Below are 23,463 nucleotides of genomic sequence, written 5' to 3' on the forward strand. Positions count from 1 at the left end.
CCACCAGGGGGCGCGCTGACTGCTCCCAGGTCTCCCTCCCTTCATCGCCTGAGCCTTCTCGTTAGCACGAGTAGCGTCCGTAGCGCCTAAAAGCCACCGCCGGAAGTGACGTGCAGGGAAGGGCTTCCGCATCGGGAGTGAGAGGGAAACAACTTGTGTCGCGGAGTGGGAAGCGTCACACATTGGGGGTGGAGACAGCGGCGGTGTGTCTCGGTGCCCGGATGTGTGGAGATTGGAAGGCAGAAACAAGCGAGGCAGAGACTGCAGGCTTCTGAGTGACATGGGGAAGGTGCGCGAGCGACAGTGACCTCTCGCCGCTCGGCCGGCCCGCCCGCCCCCGTCCCCCGCCCCTCAGCCCGCGGGACACGCAAGCCCGAGGACACCTGGGAGAGAGCAGCGAGCGGCCGCCGGAGGAGACCCGCTGAGGTAAGTGACCGCGGGGCGATAGCCCGGCCGAGGCCCCCGCCCCGCGTCTCAGTCCCGGCTGCCTCCGCCTCCCCTGGAGAGCTGTCTCCTCTTCCCCCGGCACCCGCGCGGGGCGGGTCTCTTCGCCATGAAGGCCACGCGGTGACGCCCCGCTTTGGTGGTAACTGGAAGTCGCCGAGGCTGGATCAGGCTTTGTGCCCCCTGCAGGGTGGTGGCCCCCCTTTGGGCAGAGTGCAGATCCTCCAGGCGCTGTGTGAGTGGTTTCTGTGCCAGTGTGCGGGTGACTCCAGCAATGTTCCCACTTACCTTTACTCTTCGCGTGTGGATTGTTTTCATTCCTCTGTAGATTAATTTGTATGTGCCATGAGGTGTGTGTGAATGTGCACCACCAGCAGAAACACACCGCCTGGGGGGGGCGGCCCTCTGCTAACCAGCTGGGCAGCGTGTGAGTCTCCCCTGAGTGGCTGTACAAGCTCATAGCTTACAGGGAACACTGGACTCCAGCCCCCCGTCACGCAGCTTAGCCCCTGTCACCACTGAATCCTGCTGCAGCTCAGGAGCCAGCTGGGAGTGAGGCTGGTAATATGTCACTTTCCTGAGCCAGGATTGTTGATTAGCTTATAATTCACCGTTTTTATCTGCTGCCCTCAACACTGTCCTCCAACTTATGGAAGTTTTTAGAATGCAAAGTTCTCGAGGGAGAGGCTGGGCCCTTCCATCATGTCCAGCAGACCCCTGTTGCTGTTAGACTTAAACGAGAAGGAGGAGGGGAAGCTTTGTGTGGAGGAGAATGCTGCATGGAAAGGATCCACTGAGAAACCTGTTCTACATGTAGCTCATATGGATTGTGGAAGTAGTAGTGAACTCCTCTCTAATCTATGCAATTCTGGGTTGGTGGGGGGGGCAGAGAAAATAAAGCTATGTCAGGCCTTTTAAACATGCAGCAGACAGTGACCTTCTTGTGGTAGTGTAACAGGCCTGTAGATTACATTTATTAGCAGACAGTAGTTTCTCATAAGCTAGTGCAAGGATATATGCATAAGTTTATTTGATAGCTGACTTTCTTAGTTTCTTACTGATTAATGTGAGAAAAGATGAGAACTTATAGGTAAAGCTTGTCTACATAGTGATATCTGTCATCTGTATCCTGAGAGGATACTTTTTTTTTTAAGTATGGAGTCAATTTGTGAAGTGGCTAATCTTAAAAATAATCGTATTCGCAATCTGGGTTCTAAATTCTGTCCCAGAGGTTGGGGATCTGACCTTGCTACTTGTGGGGCAGAGGGAGGATTACAGGTCCCATCAAAGTCAGCTGGCAACACAGAAAAGCAAGAGTTTGCTTAAATAAAGGTCATTTGGTCAGTCTGACATTTTATGAGTCATTTTTAAACTTGACAGTATGGTAAGCTTGTTTTCACAGTTAGAAAAAAAATCTAAATTTTCTAATTAATGTAATCTGTCCTTGACACAAACTTTTATGTTATCTAATGAACTGGAAAGTATGCTTTAGCCCTGCTCCTGCCCCACAAAAAATAGTGACTTGTCTTGATAAGCAAAGGAAATTCCCTTGGGTAATATTGTATAGATGATAAACAAGTGCAGCTGAAGGGCACTGATACGAAAGTCTGTCATGAAGACAGGCTAAATGGAGGGCCACATAAAGTCCACATGTCACTTTTGCCTGAGCCTCTCAAACTAATTAAGTTCATTATTGTTTGAAATGTTAAAAAGAAGGTGTTGTATATCTGAATTCAGAGACTGAGAAATAGAAGGGAAAAGTTAACAAAATAAACATAATAGATTTAAGTATCTCCAAATGTTTTATTCTTTATAGATGATATGTAATGCCTTGTCTACAACCAATTTGTAAGGAATGTTCTTGGCACAGCTTGATAAGTTACTTTTTCTGAGACATGGATCACTTCTTCTAAAACACCTGTAAGTAAAAATAAAAATAGTATACTAAACATGAAGTAGCTTAATAGATTTTTCTTTGACTAGTATGCAGCTTAAATAGACAAAATTAATAATTTAGTATCCTTTTATATACTATAGCTAATAATGTACATTAACAACATAAAAGTAGATGAAAAAGTTCGCAGAAACTTGGTTCAATTATTGTTTTGCAGAAATGGCAGCCCAAAAAAGGAAGTCTGCAATAGCAGAACCTTCTGCTAAACATCGGAAGCTAGATAAGAACAGCAAAACATCAACAAAGAAAGAAAGAGAGGTGGCAGCCACGAAACATGTCTTAAATAAATCAAAGCCAAATAAAAGTGCAACGCAGAAGAAAGCAGTGCTTAAAACCTCGGTCATACCTAACAGGTCAGTGGTAAATAAAGCCATCAATAATTGTGCTAGGCTGTCCTCCCATTCTAAAGTAGTGCAGAAAAATTCCAAGCAGAATGAATGTGAATTAAAGAAAAGATCCAGTAAAACATTACCTATGAAAAGAACATCCCTAAAATCATTAAGTAGGGTATCTACTACAAAAACACCTTCAAGATCTTCAAAAATAAACCATTCAACTTCCTTGAAATCTACAAAGACTTCCTCCCGGGCAGGTTCTGAAGGGAAGGACAAGTGTGTTTTACGAACCAAAGTTTCAGTTGAAAACAAGACACAACAGCAATTAAGATTTACTTCAGATACTAAAAAACATTCATCCAAACCCCAAACTATTAGATCACCTGCCTCGCAGCGTGTAAAAACTTTACATGAAACTACACTTAGAAACCAACACACACACACAAAATCTGTTAAGGGAAATCCTGCAGAAAATAAATCTAAAAGTTCTAAAGTTGTAAAAAGTACTGTTAAGAATTTAGGCATACAGATTGAGAGTCCTAAAAAGAATCTTGTAAAAAAGTCAGTTTCTCAAGATGCTGAGCAACAGTCAATTAAATCTTTCAATGACAACAAATGTGAACCTGAATTAGGAACGCGCATGATGACAAGATCATCAGGCGCAAACACTAAAAGAACTGTCACAGACACATTGGAACAGCCAAAAGCCACACAAAATAAGGAAGTGTCCCAGAAAAAGACAGTGGAAGAAATTCCAAAGCCAAGGCATGTCATCCCAAATGAGCAACTAACCAGGCGGTCACATAGATTGCAGCATTTATCAGATATGCCAGCTAGATCCCTTCGTAATAGAGAAATTAAAGAAGGAAAAGCTTCAGAAGTGAAACAGGGTACTCTGATGAAAGGATGTACGCAGGATACTAGAGTTGATATGGTTAAAGCCGTTAAGCAGAAAACAGAACAGAAAAATAAGAAAACAAAATCCAATTTTGTAAGTGGCAATGAAGAAATAACAGTAGGAATAACCAGCTCTCTGCCAGAGAAAAAATGTAAAATGGACCATAAATGTGATTCCAGCAGTTCTCAACATAGCCTGCAAGGTTCAAGATTATTTCTTGATGATAAAAAAGTAGAAATGGTAAATTCTCTTCAGCCAACTTTTGTTACAACAAATAAGGAAAAACAAACAGTGCATCAGACTCTGAAAAGCAAGGGAAAAGCAGAGACAGTTCAACAAGCACCTATAAATGAAAGAGATGTGGCCCATCAGCTGGAAACTGTTATGAAGTCCAAACGGGTAAGCATTCTTGAACTCTGTGAAGAAATTGCAGGTGAAATTGAGTCAGATACAGTGGAGGTGAAAAAAGATTCTAACACTGAATATAAAAAAGGAGAAGAGACACTTGCAGAAACACAGTTGCCACAGACTGTAGTGCTTACTCAGAAAGAACCAAATCAGAGCATTCAGTGCAAGCGATTTTTCCCCAGCAAAAAAGGAATACCTGTTAAATGTGTTCTGAATGGCAGAAATAATCCTGCAAACAAAAATTCTAAGTGGACCAAAATTAAACTGATGAAAACAAACAATGTGTGTCAAAATAAGTTAAACTCTTCAAGTGTTCCCAAGCTGGATTTGTTAGAAACTAAAGCTGAAGTTCCAGAGTCAAGTCAAGCAGCGTGTGCAGAAATAGTGCTTTCAAAGGCCCAGGATAAACTGCCACTGACAAAGCCATGTGAGGATAAAAGTGCAACCCCTGGACAGGAAAAACTGGGAGCAGTTCCTTCTGAAACAGTCAGAGCTAAAGATGTGATACCTGAAAAAAAGCAGTCCACAAAAAGAGTTGCTGAAAACGGCTTATTGGATAATCAGACAAAACATGTTCCTGAGCCAACACCAGATGAGGTAATTATTTTTATTTATGGAATATGGTGGGAGGATACTTTTTTCTAAACTTGTTCTAGTACCTAACAGTGCTGTTTGTGCTTATGTAACTAGCTTTATCAGTAACATTTTGTGCAACTAAAATACTTCAGTCAAGGGACTAATCTGTTATGGAGTTGACCTGTAAATCAAACAGGAAAATAAATCTATTCTGTCTTTCTAAGGGCAATAGTTTAAAAAAAATACAGTTCTCTTCCAATAACTTGAGTTCATATTATGACAATTCAGAATGTCAGAGTAGATTAATTAAAATACCAAAACTCTCTTGTGCTGAAAGTGAACATAAAGGGGAATGGGAGGACAAAGTACTTACTGTGGTTTAAGGTTCCAAGAACATAGAAGTGCATGTAGTAATCATATGCTTTACACATTTGGTGTATATTTGGAATGCAACAAAATTTTGCTACGTTAGATAATGCCACAGCTGTATACGTGGTGTTACTTATCAGTTCACTAAAAGTCTTAAAGAGATTTGGAAAAAGTATTAAATTGATCTTGTAAAAGTTCAGTGGTTTTATCCATAAGATATTGAGCCCATAAAAAGGGGACATCAGTTAGTAACTGAGAGAGCTCAAAGTCAGACTGTTCCATCATATGTTCTGTTGTGTTCAGAGTTTTAGCTTGCATTTGGAGACAAGTCCAGAGAGTACTCCGGTGAAAAGTGCAGCCGCAGCAGCACCACCCCTGCCTAAGCAAGCCAAAAAGGAGATAGAGGGTGAATGTCAAGGTAAAATATTTAAAATGTAAATTCTGTGCACAACCAGAGGTCTGTTAATGGTGGTGGTGGTGGTGGAGAAGGAATCCTCTTCCTTTCAAATGGCATGGTTAGAAAATTTGTTGGTGTCATCAGGGCATGAAAACTTACCCGGTAGTCCTAGAAATAAGCCTACTAGAAGCGTTAAAAAAAAAATGGAATCTGGCAACTATGCCCTCTAGAGACACATCCCCAGTAATTTAAAAGAGCAAAAGCTGTAGTGTAAATGTAATGTACTACCAGCGCTTGCGATACCTAAAATTAGGGGTTTGGTTATATTAAATTATTATGGCTAGAATTAAATTAAAACTAGCAACACTTTTACAGGCTTTTGCAGCCTTTATTTCTGAAAGATTATGGGAGTTTTTGATATTAGTCCTTAGCTGTAAAACATATGGAAAAGTAAATTTTACTGACATTATGATATCAGACGAAGTTTTTTTTTGCATTCAACTTTTTCTTGTAATGCACCAAATATTATTCTAATGTATTTGATTTTACCAGTACTAGCACTAATTAAATTGAGTACTAGTCTACCAACTTGACTTGCTGCATGCTTTGCTTTTGTTTTACCTTCTTTTCCTTCCTCTCTTCATTCCTCTCCTTTTCCTGGTAATGGATCATGGCTTGCAAGTTCTCATTTGTGTCTGTTTTCTCTTTTTTTCACCCCCGCCTCCACATATATTCTGTACTTCTGCTTCTCCCAACACCATTCTCCATCTGCCTATCTACGCATAAGACTGGGTAAAATTTCCTAATTGTCAGACTTACTCACCTGGTTGTGGACTGATGCAGAAACTCGGTCAGTACTCAGGTGACAAGCCTTGCTCCCCCGCAGCAACTGAGAAAAGGAAAGATGCTTGAATGTCTTCTAGGCTGCTGATCATTGGACTCTAGGCAATGTTCCATATTTGCTGTCAGCTTGTGGAAGGTAGATGCCTGATAAACTTGAAACGCCATTTTCTCAGGTTGCTGAGAGGAGTTGCATTCTCAGTGTTCTTCTGGTTAAATCAGAGTTTTCTGGCTACTAAAATGAGGAGGCTCCTCAATAATCTACATCCTGTCCTCCTCCAGAAAGATGCTCTGAGAGGAAGTAGTGTCTGCTATTCATCCCTATCAGATGTATGGGGTGTTAGTTTGTGTTATGCTGTGCTCTGCCCTTCCTCCAGACTCTTATTTTTAAACTTCCCTTCCTTATTGCCTTTCTCCCTCATAGGTTTTCCCAAGTTGCAGTACAATGAAACTGACATGATTTGTTAGTTTTGCTTCAGTCTCCTGAGATCTGAAAAATGGCAGTGATGTTTTTTTGCTAAAAGTAGCAGTGTTGAAAGATGGGTGTTTGGCAATTTTAAAGAAATAATCAGACAGATCAGAGCAGCTGACTGGGAAAAGGAAAACTGATCTAAAACCACCATATATGAATTAAATTAAGCTCTGTGTTGGGAAATGGCAACATTGTTACCTTCTAGTGGCAGTCTGCCAGGTCTGTTGCAGCAAGATGAGAAGAGCGTGGTTATGCCCAGAGTTCAAATAGGGAAGGCCTTCTTGCCATTAGGGATGACAGCCGATGCATTGAAAGGGACTAGATGAGTGTGAGCACTTTCTGAAGAAGATGGATGCTTGCACAATGACCCAGCTCCGGATGAGGAGAACAAGAAGACACAGAAAACATTTATTTAGTCAATCTTTCCTTTGCCTCTTCCTGTGGAAGATATGAGCAGTAGTAGAGGTGTGGAACTGTTCCTTTGCACACTTAGGAAGATGGCACTTCATTGGTTTTATTGTAGTTTAATCTCAGAACGCTATCTTCACAAAACATCAGGGTTAGATGGATTTTTATTTCTGTTGCAGTTGATGGAACTTGCCCAAGAAAGCTTTCTTTTTCCTTTTGGTCTTGAGTGCTTTTACTCAACTCCTACTATAGACCAGAGCTCTCTGTGGAAGATCCATCTGACTAGATATTTTAATTGAATTAGCAGTTTGTAGAATTCTTCTTGACTAATTAAACCATGAATCTATGTTCTCATTTTTGCTGGTTTTTTTCTGTCCCCTTACCCTCAAAGATTTTATCCATGTCTTTTTGTTTACTACTTCCTTATTTCTGACCATGGACATCTCTTGTCTTTCACCTTGACTTACTTGTTTGTATCCCGTTTCAAGAAGGAACTTGAGTTACTACTTTCTACCACCACTTCTCCACCAAGTCCCCACAAACTTGCAACTGTTCATGTTGCTGAGGAGACCTGCATGCACCTCTGTTGGAAGCCTCTCAGTGCTGCTTTAGCTATCAAGTCTTGGTTAGTGTAATATGAAGATATTCCCTTAGCCTTAGATTGTTCAAGATGGAAAGAACCAAACTCTGTCCTAAACTAGTAAATATTCTTGGTAGATCACTGATGCATCTTCTACTCCTCCTTTAATGACATTCCAAGCTCTTGTCGTCTTTCCATCTCCTTGTGGTGCTGTATGCATCAAGAGGACTAGCCATTTACTGACAGTGCAATTCTTCTTTTCATTGCGGCTCCACCTTCTTGAAGTACCACTCGCAGTAACAGCATTAAGAGCCTTCACTGTTGCTGGGAGCTAAGAAAAAGAGAGCTTTCCCCGCCTTTGTTGCATTTTCTGTCTTTCCCCTACTCCACTACTTAACAAGTCAAGGATTGTGTTTGTGACTTTTCTGCTATCCACAGCACTACTCAATAGACATCAGCATGAGGAGATTGAAACTGAACTTCAGTTTAATTCTGTTGCTCCTTGACTATTGACAGAACCACATTCAGCAAAAGTGGATGTATATTAGGGATGCTAAAGAGTGACTAATCTGGTATCCGAGTAACCACCAAAATTTCTGTTGGTTACTAGGTTAACACCCCACCCCCCCCGCCACCACTTCCTGTTGGTCTGCATTAAAATCCCTGTGCAAGGATCAAGCTCTTCCGCATCACCTGCTGCTCTGCATTTAAATGCAGAGTGTTGAGGGAGGAAGGGAGGAGCCCAATCCCCTTGGCAAGCACAGAAGCTGAGCCAGTCTCTGTGCCGGCCTAGCCTTTTAAATGTAGAATTGCAGTGGGGGAGACTGCCTAATGCTGGCACAAGCAGGGATAGAAGCTCAGCTAGCCACTCTCTATTTACTTGAAGAGGGAAGGAGGGGCTGCAAGTAACAGGTAGCACTAGCCAATAAGCAGTGGTTTACTGGTTAGTCGTGTACCCTCCTATTGTATTATATCCCAAATATCTATTAAATTTTGTTAATGCAAGTATAAAAATTTAGTGTGGAGATATATCTGACTCCTGTACTAAAATCTCATCCTTTTACTAAATTATTTTTCGTAAGTGCAGCACTTATAATACCATCTTGTCTCTCTTTGTGGAGAAGTTGACATGTTTTGCCACTTGTTTGTTCTGTTAAGAGGAAATTTTTATAATGAAATGACAATCCCTGATTAACTGCAGGTTCGACTCCCAAGCAGTTGGTACGCACTTTATTCACAAATCAGACATCTGATGCTAGTGAGAAAAGGTATTGTACCCTTTTATTCTTTAATGTATTTATGTAGTGACAGTAACCCTTGCTAAGTTAAAGTTGTCAGTATAAGTCTTTTGTTTTTTTTTTTTTGGTCCCACTTTGTATCTCCTACCATCTTCAACTGCCATGTATTTGGGTAGGGGAGGGGAGAGGGGGAAGTCTCATCCATGTCATAAGAGACCAACTTCTGTGTAATCCAGTTTACCAAAGAAGGTTGTCAGTGGGGGTGGGGGGGAAAGTGCTAGCTTCAGCTTTGATGAAAATAATTATCACACAAGCTGCCTGCAGTGGGAGTCACATTTTTTTTTTTTTTGAAAAATGGTAGTTGTCAGAGCTTGAATATTGAATGTTTTTGCTTTTTGCCAGATCCTAATCTGATTCTGAAAAATAGATGAATTAAATTTAAATTATTAGTTTAACCTATTCTGAGGAGGAGGTTCCTGAAGGCCATTACAAAAATCTTGTAATAGGCATTGCAGATTTTTAATGGACTTTTTTTGTCCTCCGTCTCCATGCTGTGACCCAAACTATGTTAAATCTACTAGCTGCACAGGAAGGCCTTGAGAAAAATCGTACTCAGACTGCCTTATCCATGCTGTGCCAATTCTGGCCATTCTGTCATTTGCTCTCCCCTGAATAGACAAATAGTGTATTGAAAACAGATCTCATTAAGACCATCATACAGTAACATACAGAGATGCTTAATAGGTCAAAGTAATGGCCACTATTATTCCATAGCCTGACCAGTGATCTTAGTCTCATTAGACATACAAGAATTCATGTTCACAAAAGAGACATTAAACCAATTAAAAAGCATTGCTCTGGAGTTCTGATGTTCAGTTTTCACCTACAAGCTGGTCAAATACAGGGACTTTTCCAAATTACCCCTGATGTTCTGGACATTTTTAATCTTTAGAAAATATTCTTTATCCAACAATAAAACCACTATCATAAAAGCCATAAAAAAAGTTAGTTGGGACTGGTAAATGGGTAGATATGTTTAAAGAACTGAATATGTCTGTGGCTATGGTTACACCAGCGAGTTCTGCTGATAAAACAGGTGGAACATCCGCACACAAAATGCATTTTGTCAACAAAACTCAGCACTTTCGCCAGCAGCGTTCTTCCTCTCAGCCATGAGGCATAACACTTCTGTCAACAGATTCTGTGGACACAGAAGCTGTGTGGATACTCTCGGGGGACCTCTCAAAAGACAGGGCATCTAGAACAACGGGCTGTTCTGTTTGCTATGCTTCCAGGTGCCTGTTTTGTTGAGAGTGCAGCGGAGCAGTCTGGCTCCTCTGACAGAGTGGAATGCTTTTTCAATCCACTTTTGTGTGTGGCCATACTCGTGACAAAAATTTTGTCAGGAAATCTCTGCTCACAGTGACTTCTGTCGACATATTGCTGTGTTGTAACTGAAACATATTATTTCTTGCAAGTGTAATATTAATGAACTTTCCTGCTTTAGTTTAGACCTGTTTTAACAAGGATCGTTACTGATGAGTGCAGTGTTTTTGTTTTTTTTTTATTTTTATCTTCAGAGAAGCTAACTAAGTGTTCTGTCTGAAAACAGAGGATATTCATTTTGTTGAAAGCTTGAAAAAAAGATTTATTGGCCAATACCGTTTATGCTCTCTTTGCTATTTTGGAAACTTTTGTTTTCAGAAGAGCTTTTGTTAACAAGTATATCCCAGATACTACTACTATAAGCCTATATGAGACATGATTGACATAAAAACATCACATGAGGTCATATAATTTCACTGCAGGCCCAAGAAGAATAGACTTAGTAGGAAAGGTCACTCTTTAAAGATAATCATTTCCCACAAGAAACATATACCAAAGAAAAAGTGAATCAAGTGGAAGGATGTGAATTCATGTCTTAAGTCAGGCATGCAAGCGCCTCTTCAGAAATTTATTTTAATTTTTGCTGTACAGCAGGGGTGGCCAACCAATTGGGGATGGAGTGCAAAGAACCCCGTGATATAGTGTAAACATCCACGTATTACATATTTATAATGCATATCTCTGTATAGATATTTATAGATATATGTAAAACATGGCTCAGTGCCTTCCCCCAGCCCAGAGCCAGCCATGCCCAATCCCTGTGCTCTAATTCGATGCTGGCAACTCACCAGAGCCGCTGCTGCCACTTGGTTCTCCCACTGGGCATGCGGAAGTGTGTAGACAGTGGCGGACAGCACTTCTGGCATGCAACTCCGCAGAGGAGCCTCATTTAATGGTTCAAAGAACTGCATACAGCTTCAAAGCTGCAGGTTGGCCACTCCTGCTCTGCATGTTATGTAAAAGCTTATAATTCATCTCCTCTTACAAACCACGTGAAATATTAGCACCTTTTGTTAATAAAAACTATATATTGCTTTCTGATCTTCACCTTGGAGAAAAAGGTAGGGTTAGTAATTGTCACATAAAGGTGTTTGCTGTGTTTTTAATGAGTTGGCCTGTTTAGTGAGAGATCTCTAGTAGCCTCTCATGCTAAATGCTCCTGCTTTCTCCTTTAAGAAAAGTTCCCTAGAGCTTTGTGGAGAAGTATTGTTTGGTAACAGTATTTTTCCTTGTTCTTTCAAATAACATATCTAGCAGGAAGAACTTTTAGCTGTCTCACTTGCCTTTGAGGTAGGCAGTGTTATGTTGGCTGCTTTTTTCCATGCAGTGGGAAAGTCCCCTTAAAAACATTTTATGAGAGAAATAGAGCTATAAGATTTGTCTGCATAGGCCCTGTGGACAGGCTATGTCTACACTAGAAGCATCTGTTGGAAGAGATGTTCCGACAAAGCTTCTGTCAACAGATTGCATCCATGTATAAAAGTGGGTCAGTCTTTTGATCCTCTGTGTCAACAGAAGGGTGCTGCTTCTTCCCCCTTCCCCCGAGCATCTGTGCAGTGTTTTTGTCAACAGTTTGAGGACAAAATGCATTTTGTGTGTAGATGCTCTATGAGTTTTGTTGACAAAACTATCCATTGTAGATGTAGCCGGGCCCTTTTCAGAGGGAAAGTGAAAGGAATTCCCTGAAGTGAATGGAATGGTGTGTTCTAGAGAGAGACTGTTCTGCCAATATTGGGCCAAAACTAACTGTGACCGTAACTTGTTTGTAAAGTGAGAGAGTAAAGATTATTTAAAAAGACTACTATGCTGCTATTCGGTTTGCTATGCCTCCAACTCTTTGTACCAGACACACAGTAGCATCATTTAAAATTATTTTTAATGTTGCTAGAAGCCAGTAAAAATACGGAGAAACTATAACTGAGGAAATAAGAAAATTACATTCTGAAAAGAGAGATCTTAGACATTTTGTATTCTGCTTTGCCTGGTTATGTTATACGTTCGTAATTATTTCTTCCCATTGCTTGTATAGTTTATAATTTATGATGATCACACATGGTGTACTTCTTGTTTCTTTGGTGCTGTTTTGAGTATTTCAGAATTGTAAATTAAAACTTGTAAGCTTTTACTCATGTTTTGGGATTTAAACTTTCAAAAAATGGATTTACATTCATGGACTGATTTTTTTTGGAAATACCCTGTCAGAAGGGCCTTATTAAATTGTATAAACTGGGAAGGATTTGTAGGTCTCTTACATAAAATGTTTGTTTTAAAGGGTTTCTTTGCCAAACCATTCGTTAGCCTCAAGGTGCAGCAGTTTCCTGTCATCAGAGCACCATAATCAAAAACTTAGAGAAGCTGGAAAAGATGACAAACAATTGATCATAGTGAGTACTTTCTTCTTAATATTGTGAACTACATGTTTCAGAATTGTCATAAGCTGCATTTTGAATTAACATCTCCTACAATAAATATTTTGAATGAGCTGACCCTCCTTTTAAATGTAGTTACTCTTTTCTAATGTTATTTCTGTGAATTTTTTTTTTGTAATCGCTATTTTACACTTGAATTGTTGGGCGCCCCCCCCCCCAAAAAAAAGTGCTGATCTGGCTAACCTAGAATCCATATTATTTATATCGATTCTCCCAGAAATTCCGTTTCTTTTAAAAAGGCTATATTGCTTTCTAAAATATAAAGAGGAGTTTTATTTTTAAAGGAAAGTGGTGGGTGGTGGGAGGAGAGAAATAAATTTGCCTTTGGTCATAAGCAATCTTCAGTTTATGCAAATTGTAGAATCTGGCTAGTGGGGATAAGTAAGTGTATCTGGCGCATTTTTCTGTGTGAGGTTATATATGTAATCGTTACGTAAGTAATGCATTTTATGGATATTTTTCTGAAGGCACTGTCTAAAATTAAGATTGTGAAAGATTTCTTTCACAAATCATTGAGCTCCTTTGATAATTCATACAGTGGGGGTGCAAAGAAATAAAATGATTAACTAAAATACAAATAACTATGTACTCAAGAACAAGTAGAGCTAAAACTATTCAACAAAAGAATTTTGAACTGGCAAGTGGGGCAAAAATACACATTGTCTTAGTTTGAAGGACCATACAACACTGCAGCAGAGCCAATTAAAATATATATTACCACTAACCAGGCCTTATTACAAAATTTCTAAGTAGTTGATTGATAGACATGCTAAAAACATACTAAGGGCATAAGCTTGAAGTTCCATAGTTTCCTAAAGGATAAAATTTTGCTTTTTTGGATGGGTTTACACATTTTTTCTGATTTGTGATATCTAATGCTTACTTGCAATATTCTTGATTACAATAAACACTGTCTTAACCAGCTTTCTGTCATCCGTAATGCTCAAATAACCGGCATTTTAACCATAAGTAAATTTTAGTTACGTTTTCGTAAGTACAGTATAGTGAAAGTAAACACAAATACGGTATAAGTTTACAGTGTAAAATACTAATGTTGTTGGTAAAGTACACTGCATACATTTTTTGTTTGTTGCTTCATATCTAATCTTGTTTTTCTTTAGTTTTATGTGTTGCTAGGTATTAGACCAGAATATTTGAATATCCGGTAACCTCCTTGTCCCAGGGCTACTGAATATGAATGAGTTTACTGTATTACCTGTTTAGGTCTCAATTCAGCAAGGTACTTTACTTGGGTGCCTAATTTTAAGTGTAAAATAGTCCCTCCTACTTTAGCAGGGCTGAATAGAGCCTTAAAACCCAACTTTTGGTTGCACAATAATAAAATATGATCTCTTTGACACAAATTCATAAGAAAAAAGTCTGTGTGTGTGTTGTTTTCTTAATCCAGTAAAGGAAAAAAAAATAAGTAGCTATGATCTTCACTAGCCATAAACACTTTTGGTAGAAAACTGTCTTTATCATTTTCATTTTTTAAAATGGGGGAAAGGATTTGTTTAGTGCCAATACAAAAATCAAGTCTTATGTACTTTTTTGTGGTAATTTTAGGGCGGCTTCATCACAGCATATGAGAACATGCTTACATCTGACACTAGTTCATTGTTTTGTTTCAATGGTATAATTCTGCCAAAGCTTAAAAGTGAAGTGTGACATTTAGTTAAAAGCTGACAGTCTCCAAAAGGTTTATTTTTATATATCTCAACATTTGCATTTTTAACCTAATCCAGGTTTATCAAGGAAGGATGTAGTTGTTTTGCTTCTAATACACTATTATTTGATAAAAGTGAATGGGGGCGATTTATAGACTTACGTCCTATCTGCAAAAACTGGCTACAACCTTCAGTCTGTGATCACAGAAGACTATATCTCCAAGCTAGCTTTCTTTGTAAAAAATATGAGACCTCATAGTTTGAATGGTTTTTAAAAATGTTTGCACTTGCATCTGTAGAAAATCATAATTGGTAATTTTGTTTAACTAATTCTAATTTCCATATATTTAGTTTTTAAACTGTGTCTTTAGGTATGTGCAGTTGCTGAAAAGAAATGCTGCAGTCTAGGATCTCTGTTTTCCTGTTTAAAAGAAGTGGGAGGAAGCCCAGACATTTATTACACTTATTATTTTATGCAAAATAGTTCAAATTGCTATCAAGCTCATTCACTACTTATTTTAAATATTTAAGCATCCAGCTTTTCAGGTATTTGGTTCTTAGTGGTGGTAACATAGTTTCTATGGTAGATTCCTAATTTGAGATGTCTCTTGGACCTTTATATACCCCCATCTCTCTACTCCAACTCTTCTAACTTAGCAAAGAAACTGTTCTCTTCAACAGGTGTTCTCTGCTGTAAGATGTTAGAACCTTAAGCCCAATATTAATTACCTCTTCTTTGCTGGGGTGATCTTTTTAGTATTTTGGTTTTACGTAGTGTCATAAAATACACATTTATTCTTACTGTTTTGTACAATGCCAGAGTCATTGGTGTAAATATTGTCAAATATTACATACCTTCAGAGAGAAGCTTAAAAAATCTTATTATGCACCGTGCTAAAGCAGTGACTATTGTCATGTTTTTTTCTTTCCTTTGCCTATTGTCTTTCTCTGTCGTCTTGTGTATATTGTGAGCTACAGAGTGAAACTTGCGAAAAATTATTAGTTGAGCATAGTTATACAGTACTGTTATGGTAATTTATGGAGCATACTAAGGCTGCTTCTACATTCACCCCCTCCTGTTGGAGGGGGCATGGTAACGAGGCAGTTCAAAGCAAGCTAATGAGGTGCTGACAGGTATATTCAGAAGTATATTGAAGCACTGACATGTATATTCAGAAAATAAGCGCCCCACTTTGACATTCCCTTACTCCCACAAAATTAATAGGGAGTAAGAGAATGTCAGAGTGGGGTGTATATTTCAAAGCTGCCTGCATCTACACTGCCAGTCTGCACTTAGAAGTCTGTGCAGCTGTCATTATGCTAAAGAGTTGCTGAAAATGCATGTCAGTGCCTCATTAGCCTGCTTTGAACTGCCTCATTTGGGGCGAGAGTAGAAGCAGCCCCAGATGTCTTTTCCTTAGAAAAGAAATTGTTCCTAAAGTTCAGACTTCACTAATAGATATGCTTGAGGTTACAACTGTTCCTGTGATGGATCAGTATTAAAAACTGCGCTAATCTCTTGCCTTTTTTAAACCAATTATTGTTCAAAATTGAAAGACAGAATTGGAAACAGGCTGAAAAAATCATCATATTGCAAGAACACCTTTCCTGTAATAAGGTATAAAAATCTATAAATTTCTGCTTTTTGAAAAGATGACATTAAGTTCACAAGAAATATTCATGCAATATTTATATTTTATGATTAACATGCATGTGACTAAAACTTTCCCTTGGATATTCCCTCTTTTACTTATGGAGTATTGTCTACTGTAACCTATGGTAATTGGATTTTTATATTGTGTGTAATGTCTACCTAGCTTAAGTCCATTTTTAAACCTATCTATTTTTATAATCCACTACCTTTCTTGTACAGATGTTAGTGCAAATACAGGTTTCGTTCTTTTTAAACCAAAACTTGTATGCATTAATGAAAGATTATTCTGAAGAACTGATGTGTGTCCTGATAAGTTTGGAAAGTATATTAATACAAATTATTTAATTCAAACCAACTACGAGCCTATACGTGCAGTCTTATTCCCTGTTAGGCGTTATTTATGTTGATTCCTATTTCTTTGTAACAAACTTCTTCATAATGAAATACTTTGTATTCAGTCAGTAAGTCGCGAAACAAATACTGAATTGTCTGTGTGCTAAATGAATTCTGTAATAGATTATAAACTAGTGATACAATTAAATGTCAGAACAAAATTATTTGATATCCCTTTTAATATGGGACTATTTTACAGTGTTAGGGAAAACCATATACAAAGCATGGGTAAAGTTAAGAATCTTCAGTTTTCTGGGAAAAGGGTTTATCATCAACTGATGCATATGGTTTGTTACACATAAATGTGGCTTATATATAAAACTCGAGGAGAAGCAGGGAAGGGAAATGAAAAACAGTGTCAGGCAATTTAATTTGAAAATATTAAATATCACAATTGAAATCTGTAATACAGTGACAAGACATAGCATGTGTACTACTGTTCCTCTAATGCTTATTTCCGTAACTATTGCGATAGGGTTTTTTTTTTGTGTGTGATGACACCTGAAGTAAGCCAGATGCTTTCCCAGTGTTTGGGTCAGGGCGGTCTGTGCTCTAGAAGCTCATTATGGATGCATCTACATTAGCCCCCTCATTTCAGGAAGGGCATGGTAATGAGGGACTTCAGCAGATGCTAATGAGTTGCTTCTGTGAGTATGCAACTCCTCATTAGCATAATGGCAGCCACCTGCAATTCGAATGTTTTGCTTTTGAAATGCACACCACCAATATAGAAGGGGGGGTGCCTTCAAAAGAACCCCCCCAAGACATGGAAAGCCCCTTCTTCCCAAAACCAAATGGGAGGGGCTTTCAAAATCATAGAATCATTGAATACTAGGACTAGAAGGGACCTCAAGAGGCCATTGAGTCCAGCCCCCTGCCCCTATGGCAGGACCAAGTTCTGTCTAAACCATCCCTGAGAGACATCTAACCTGTTCTTAAACATCTCCAGTGATGGAGATTCCACAACCTCCCTTGGCAATTTATTCCATTGTTTTGAGCACCCTGACAGGAACTTTTTCCTAATGTCCAATCTAAATCTCTCTCGCTGCAGTTTAAGCCCATTGCCTCTTGTTCTATCCTCAGAGGCCAAGAAGAACAAGTTTTCTCCTTCCTCCTTATGACACCCTTTCAAATTGCGCATACCTGACATTATGTTAATGAGGTACTGCATATTCATGGAGCACCTCTTTAGCATCTGCTGAAGTCCCTTATTACCATGCCCCTTCCAAAAGGAGGGGGCTAGTGTAGACGCAGCTTATCTCAAGATAGACAGTTAAAGAGTAGATAGCAGCAGAGGTTTCATACTCAACAACTAAACTCCACTATAGGCAGCAAAGCAGGTAGAGGTCATTTTCTTAATTATTTATAGAATGAAAGTGAGCAGTCAACATTTCTTTGTGATCCTGCTAGTGTATCTCAACTCTGACTTGGAAGAACTGCTATTAACACTTTTTGTGTGGTGGAAAAGTTGTCTTATTCTATGGCCTCTACTGTAACACAGCTTGTTTGCTGGCCATTGGAGTATATAGTATACTCCTTTTAGTATAGTATACTTCCCCACTCCCTTCTAGCCTCAGTGCAGAATCTACACATGCTTGTTCGTGAACTGTATATCTAGCTATTAAAACTTTCTTTAGTGTTAACTGACTATTAAGTGATATACATGTATTTTTCTCATTTTTAAATAGGACGCAGGACAGAAAAGATTTGGAGCTATTTCCTGTAATATATGTGGAATGCTCTACACTGCCTCAAATCCAGAGGATGAAACTCAGCATCTGCTCTTCCACAACCAGTTCATAAGTGCTGTAAAATATGTGGTAAGAGTATTTTATTTTCCTTGCTAAATAGCAAATGTAATTGAGTACTTTTTAACAGACTCTTAAAATATCGCAGTACATGCGAGATTTCATCTGCAGTAGGCATTTTTTGCTAAGGGAGGCTAGTACATGGTAATAAATCACTTGTTAAAATTTATTACCATAATAGCAACATTCCTGTTTAGATTTATCCCTTCCTGGTTGTATTTCTGTATGGTTTTATGGGAAAGCTTTTAAAAATTGTGATGACTTTTTAGTTAAATATAACTTTTGATGTAATTGGTATTGTTACAAAATTTTGCATCAGAACTAGTGGGGAGACGATTGTTTTCTTTAGAATGCCATTCAGATTATTTTGTAAATTATATTGCCCATGCTAAATTTAAAATCAGTAAACCTAAGTTGGAATGTTTTGAAGCTTTGAGAATAGCTCTACAGCCTATTACAACTTAAGAAAATAGCCAATAATTATATTTTTACAGTATATTATACATTTTATAATTTACTTCTGTATAATAGGTATTATTAAGTTACCTCTAATTTAAACACAAGCTTGAAAATTTTGTACAATTTCAAATAAGTATTTTTTTAAAAAACAGCTTATTTCAAATATTGTCCATGTATCTGAAATCCAAAAGACAATCCATAAAGTATGTTTTAAAAAAATAATAGTAATCACGTTACCTTCAGTACTCTGCACTCAGGTAGATAAGACCTCCAGGATAAGTGAACTGAGGCCACCAATTAATTTCGTATAAGTAGCAAATAGCAATTAGACCAGTGTTTCTTGAACTTTTTGAGACCATGGTACACCAAACAATTTTTTTTATGTGGAACACCTGTGAACATTTTCTTCAAAATAAGAAAAATTGACAGACAAAAAAAACTCTCAAACCTCAAAGCAATATGTACAGCAAAAACAAAATGAAGTAATTTAATCTGGTATCGGATAACAAAGAAGAAGTAACATTGTATCTGGTTTTAATAACAGAAAATATATACCATCAGCGTATGATGTCAAATGCTTGTGGTACACCTGCAAGTTGTTCACGGAACAGTTTAAGAAACACTGCATTAGACTATTAAATCATGACTTAAATTTGAACCATTGATCTAAAAAAGTCATACACAATTTCTAGTACTTTGAAACCATCCAGTCACTTTAAATTATTATTGCCAGATATTGAGGGCATGTTTCATTCTTCTCTTAGTTGATTGGGTAAATCCCTAACCCAAACAGAAAATCATTTCTGAAAAGCATTAAGTAAATTGAAAGGGATCGATAAGAAGAGACAATGATAGAAAGAAAGCAACATAATATCTGTTTTTTCTACTTTGTTCCAATTTGTCTATAGTAAATTTGTGCAATGATCTTAAGAACTTTTTGGGTCTTTTGGATTCTTTTTTTTTTTTTATTGATGTAGTAGAATAGGTACTGAAGAAAACCACATACAGGCTACTGAGGTATGTGTGGTTCTGAAATGCTTTGATTACGTTGGAAGAGTCTCAGAGAGGTGGCCGTATTAGTTTGTATGTTCCCAAAACAAAAAAAGTAGTGCTGTCTTTAAGGTGCTACAGGACTGCTTCTTTTACCTTGGAAGAGTATTTTTATGGACAAATAGAAGCAGATGTGGGAATGCAACTGATACAAGAACAAACTAGGAAATACTTAAATTCTTTAAACAGCAGTTGGTAGATAAGTGCCATAGCCATTCACAGTGGCATGTGAGTTATCTATTGCATCAGAGGGTATTTGGGAGACTGGGTAGGAATTTTTGAGGAAATGAACAAATATTTTAAAATGTTTTGAGAATGATGAGAGCTGATGATGGTTTCCTTTCCTTGTTATCACAGATATGTCTAGGATAAGGCTGTCTGCATGTAAATGAAAGGGAGAAGAAACTGTCTTAAGAAAAATGTGGAATAACTTCGTAGTTTTTAGTGGAAAAAATTCAAAAGCTAGAGTTCTAAAAAAATCAGAGGGCTAGAATTTTAAAATATGGTGCAGTCAACATGTTAGAAAGGTGACTGACTGCAAAATAGCTTTATCTTAAAGTGCACCCAAGCATGCTGTTTTTACCATCACCTCCAAATTATTGAAACATCTTCTCTCTGAAATCTGAGAGACTCCAGTTGCAGCTTCTCAAGTCATTTTCCAAAAAGGAATGTAGAATAACAGATTTTATGTTAACCAGGGATGTTAATTTTATGTAGTATCTTGATATAAAAAAGTTGAGAATCGGGGAAGTAATTTTGTAACCGTCTTTGATATTTTCTGCCTTATATTTAGTTAAAAAATGTTTAGCCAAACCTATAGTTTGCTAAACAATTGGAAACTTAATCTCTATCTGAATGCATGCGTACTCTTTGGTTGGTTTGTCATAATCTACACTTGAATGTTTAAAGTGGAAAAACCGTTGCACAGGGGCAGTTCCACTCTCTGCCTCAGAAGCCTGGTTCCAGTGGTACGAAAAGTCATCACAGCTGGGACTTCCTAGGCTGCAATGGATGGCCATGCCATCTTTGGTGCCTTTTCATGCCCTTTGCTCTCCACAGAGCGTTGCAGAACCACCTTCCTGGTTGTTGGATCTTGCTGTTGATCTCATCCACCCAGTCCGCCAGGGCCAACTTTGCATGCTGGGTTAGGCAATTTGCTATATCACTGCACGTTTCAGACCTGCCAGCTACCTTCACCTGGTTTAGCCGTCCTGTCAAAGTGGTTTAGCGGGTGTGGCCGCTGCATGCTACAGCTTCTTGGAGCCACAGGTGAGAGCTGGGTGCCAGGTGGGGACCAAAGGTGCACAAACTGCCCTGAAGAAACACAACAAGTCCCCACACCAGAGGTGCTAACCCTCCCTGGTCCTCAGCCATGCAATTAGGGACCTGGACCACGGCGTCTACATAAAATACAGACTTGATGGGTCACTTTTTGACCTTCGTCATCAGAATGCTAAAACCAAGATGCTTTAGAGGCTCATCCTTGAAGCCCTCTTTGCTGACGACTGGGCACTTATGGCACACAAGGAATTTGATCTCCAGCTGATCGTCAACAAGTTTGCTGATGCCACTCGCCTCTTTGGTTTGACCATCAGCCTAGGAAAGACCGAGGTACTGTTTCAACCTGCTCCAGGATCTGCTGCTGTCCCTGCTTCAGCCTTTATTGAAGGAACAGAGTTAAAAACAGTAGAGGAGTTCAAGTACCTTGGCAGTGTGATAGCCAGTGATGACTCCCTTGACAAAGAAATCAATGCCAGAATCTGCCAGGCCAGCCAGGCACTAGGACGTCTGAGAGTGCGAGTGTTGACTCAGCACACTATTCAGTAGTCCACTAAACTGAAAGTGTACAAGGTTGTAGTCCTGACCAGTCTCCTGTATTGCTGTGAAACCTAGACCTTGTAGAGAAAACATCCAAAACTGCTGGAGCACTTCCACACACGCAGCCTGAGGTCAATACTGCACATTCAATGTCAGGACATTTACGAACCTGCAAGTCCTGGACAGAGCAGGAACCACGAGCATCGAAGCCATGATTCTGAAAGCCCAGCTTTGCTGGACAGGGCACATCATACGAGTGGAGGAGTCAAGAATCCCTAAGCAACTCCTCTACGGTAAACTCTCCCAGGGCAAAAGGAATCAAGGTAGGCCTCGCAAGAGTTAAGACTGTGTGAAGGCCAACCTTGCTCATGCTGGTTTAAAACCAGATCAGCTAGAGCAGCATGCAAAGACCAAACAGGCTGGCGTGCTCTTGTACGACACGCATGTGACAACTTTGAAGAGTGGCGATGCGTACGTCTCATTGATGGTCATGAGAGGAAGAAAGCAACAGCAGCAGCCGCACCAACAGAACCAGGACAATTCCCTTGGCCCCACTGGGAATGCCCATGTCGTTCAAAGCATACATATCTCTGTGTGTGTGTGTGTGTGTGTGTATATATATATATATATGTGTGTGTGTGTATATATATATATATGTGTGTGTGTGTATATATAAAAAATACACACACACAAATGTTACTGGCCATTCTATTTAACCTTCTACATATAGGCTTGGTGTTGTGGACAGTTTTATATACTGTGATGGCTGTGGTAGAAACAGCTATATAAAGGTGTCTTGAAAGTAATTATTTTCCCCCAAAATTGCCCTTTTGCTGCTTTGATGCATAAAGAGAACCTGAAGTGTTAGTTCTGAATATTCTAACAATACAGGAAAAGTCAACTTGTGCTCATATTAATTTTTTTTAGAACATTGATGGAGGAAGTGGTGACTTGGTATATATATTCAGTTGATACATGTTAATGTAAATGAGGGCATTAAACATAATCATTAGTTAGTCAATGAAGTTAAATAGGCAGTAACAAAATCAATTTTAAACATTAATTAAAGATCTCTACCCCACTTTAAATTGCTCGTTTTCACTTTCTTAAACTCTGATTTCACTTCCTTAGTTGCTGAATCATTCTACACTTGATGTTTAGGCAGCATTTTCATTACTCCAGTTGGAGTCTGATTTTACTTTTAAGAGCACTATCTTAAGACACCTTCCATTCCTTCACTGGTCAGATCATTCATCCCCAATGCCTTATTGTGAGAGATGAGAATTTGTCAGAGTGATGATTGTTAGTGTAACCTTACTTTTTTCCCTATCTCCTCCTTCCCCATGTACCTTGAGATTATACTTAACGTTTCTTTCAATAAGACCTCAAACAAAAGTTGGCACATTTTTTCTTTTATGTTAGCATCTACTGCTAACGTGACTTGGTCATGACAGTTTAGAGTCTGTTTTTTGGTTGGTGGTAATTCTTTTTACAGAAATCTCTCTTCTGCACTCTTTTGGCCAATCAGAAGATGCAGTTCTTTAAGGCATAAAAGAATGAATTAAATCTCTTGCTTAGTAGCTGTCATCAACAGAACTCAGTAACATGATTCTTCTCCTCCTGAAATAGCTTCTGTGGTTGCTGCTTATTTAGTTTCCTTTGACAGATATATCCTATTTAGAACACATTGTACAATTTCCAAGATCACTTTAGAAACAGGTAGAACCAGCCACATTTGAGCTGCCATGTGCCCACGGATGTCCTCGTGCTTTCCCATGTGATGGCTTGTTCCTTTTCATAGTGGTTTTTTTTTTTTTTAATTTTATTACAGAACCTCTGCTTACAGCTAACAGAGTTAGTTTGTTTCATTCTCATGCTAT

At 38.8% G+C, this 23,463-nt stretch overlaps 1 protein-coding gene across 1 annotated transcript in view; it reads left to right on the plus strand.

Moving 5' to 3' along the window:
- The first annotated feature begins 206 nt into the window (after window positions 1–206).
- Window positions 207–23,463, plus strand: part of ESCO1 (establishment of sister chromatid cohesion N-acetyltransferase 1) — a 41,711-nt gene continuing 18,454 nt past the window's right edge. The window contains exons 1-7 of the mRNA XM_074987343.1: window positions 207–426; window positions 2,261–2,364; window positions 2,556–4,636; window positions 5,288–5,402; window positions 8,883–8,949; window positions 12,578–12,689; window positions 18,137–18,268. Of these exons, the coding sequence (XP_074843444.1) occupies window positions 2,558–4,636; window positions 5,288–5,402; window positions 8,883–8,949; window positions 12,578–12,689; window positions 18,137–18,268 (2,505 nt within the window). The 5' untranslated portion in view covers window positions 207–426; window positions 2,261–2,364; window positions 2,556–2,557. The remainder of the gene's footprint in view (window positions 427–2,260; window positions 2,365–2,555; window positions 4,637–5,287; window positions 5,403–8,882; window positions 8,950–12,577; window positions 12,690–18,136; window positions 18,269–23,463) is intronic.

This window comes from Carettochelys insculpta, chromosome 2, assembly GCF_033958435.1.
Source record: "Carettochelys insculpta isolate YL-2023 chromosome 2, ASM3395843v1, whole genome shotgun sequence".
Taxonomy (NCBI): Eukaryota; Metazoa; Chordata; order Testudines; family Carettochelyidae; genus Carettochelys; species Carettochelys insculpta.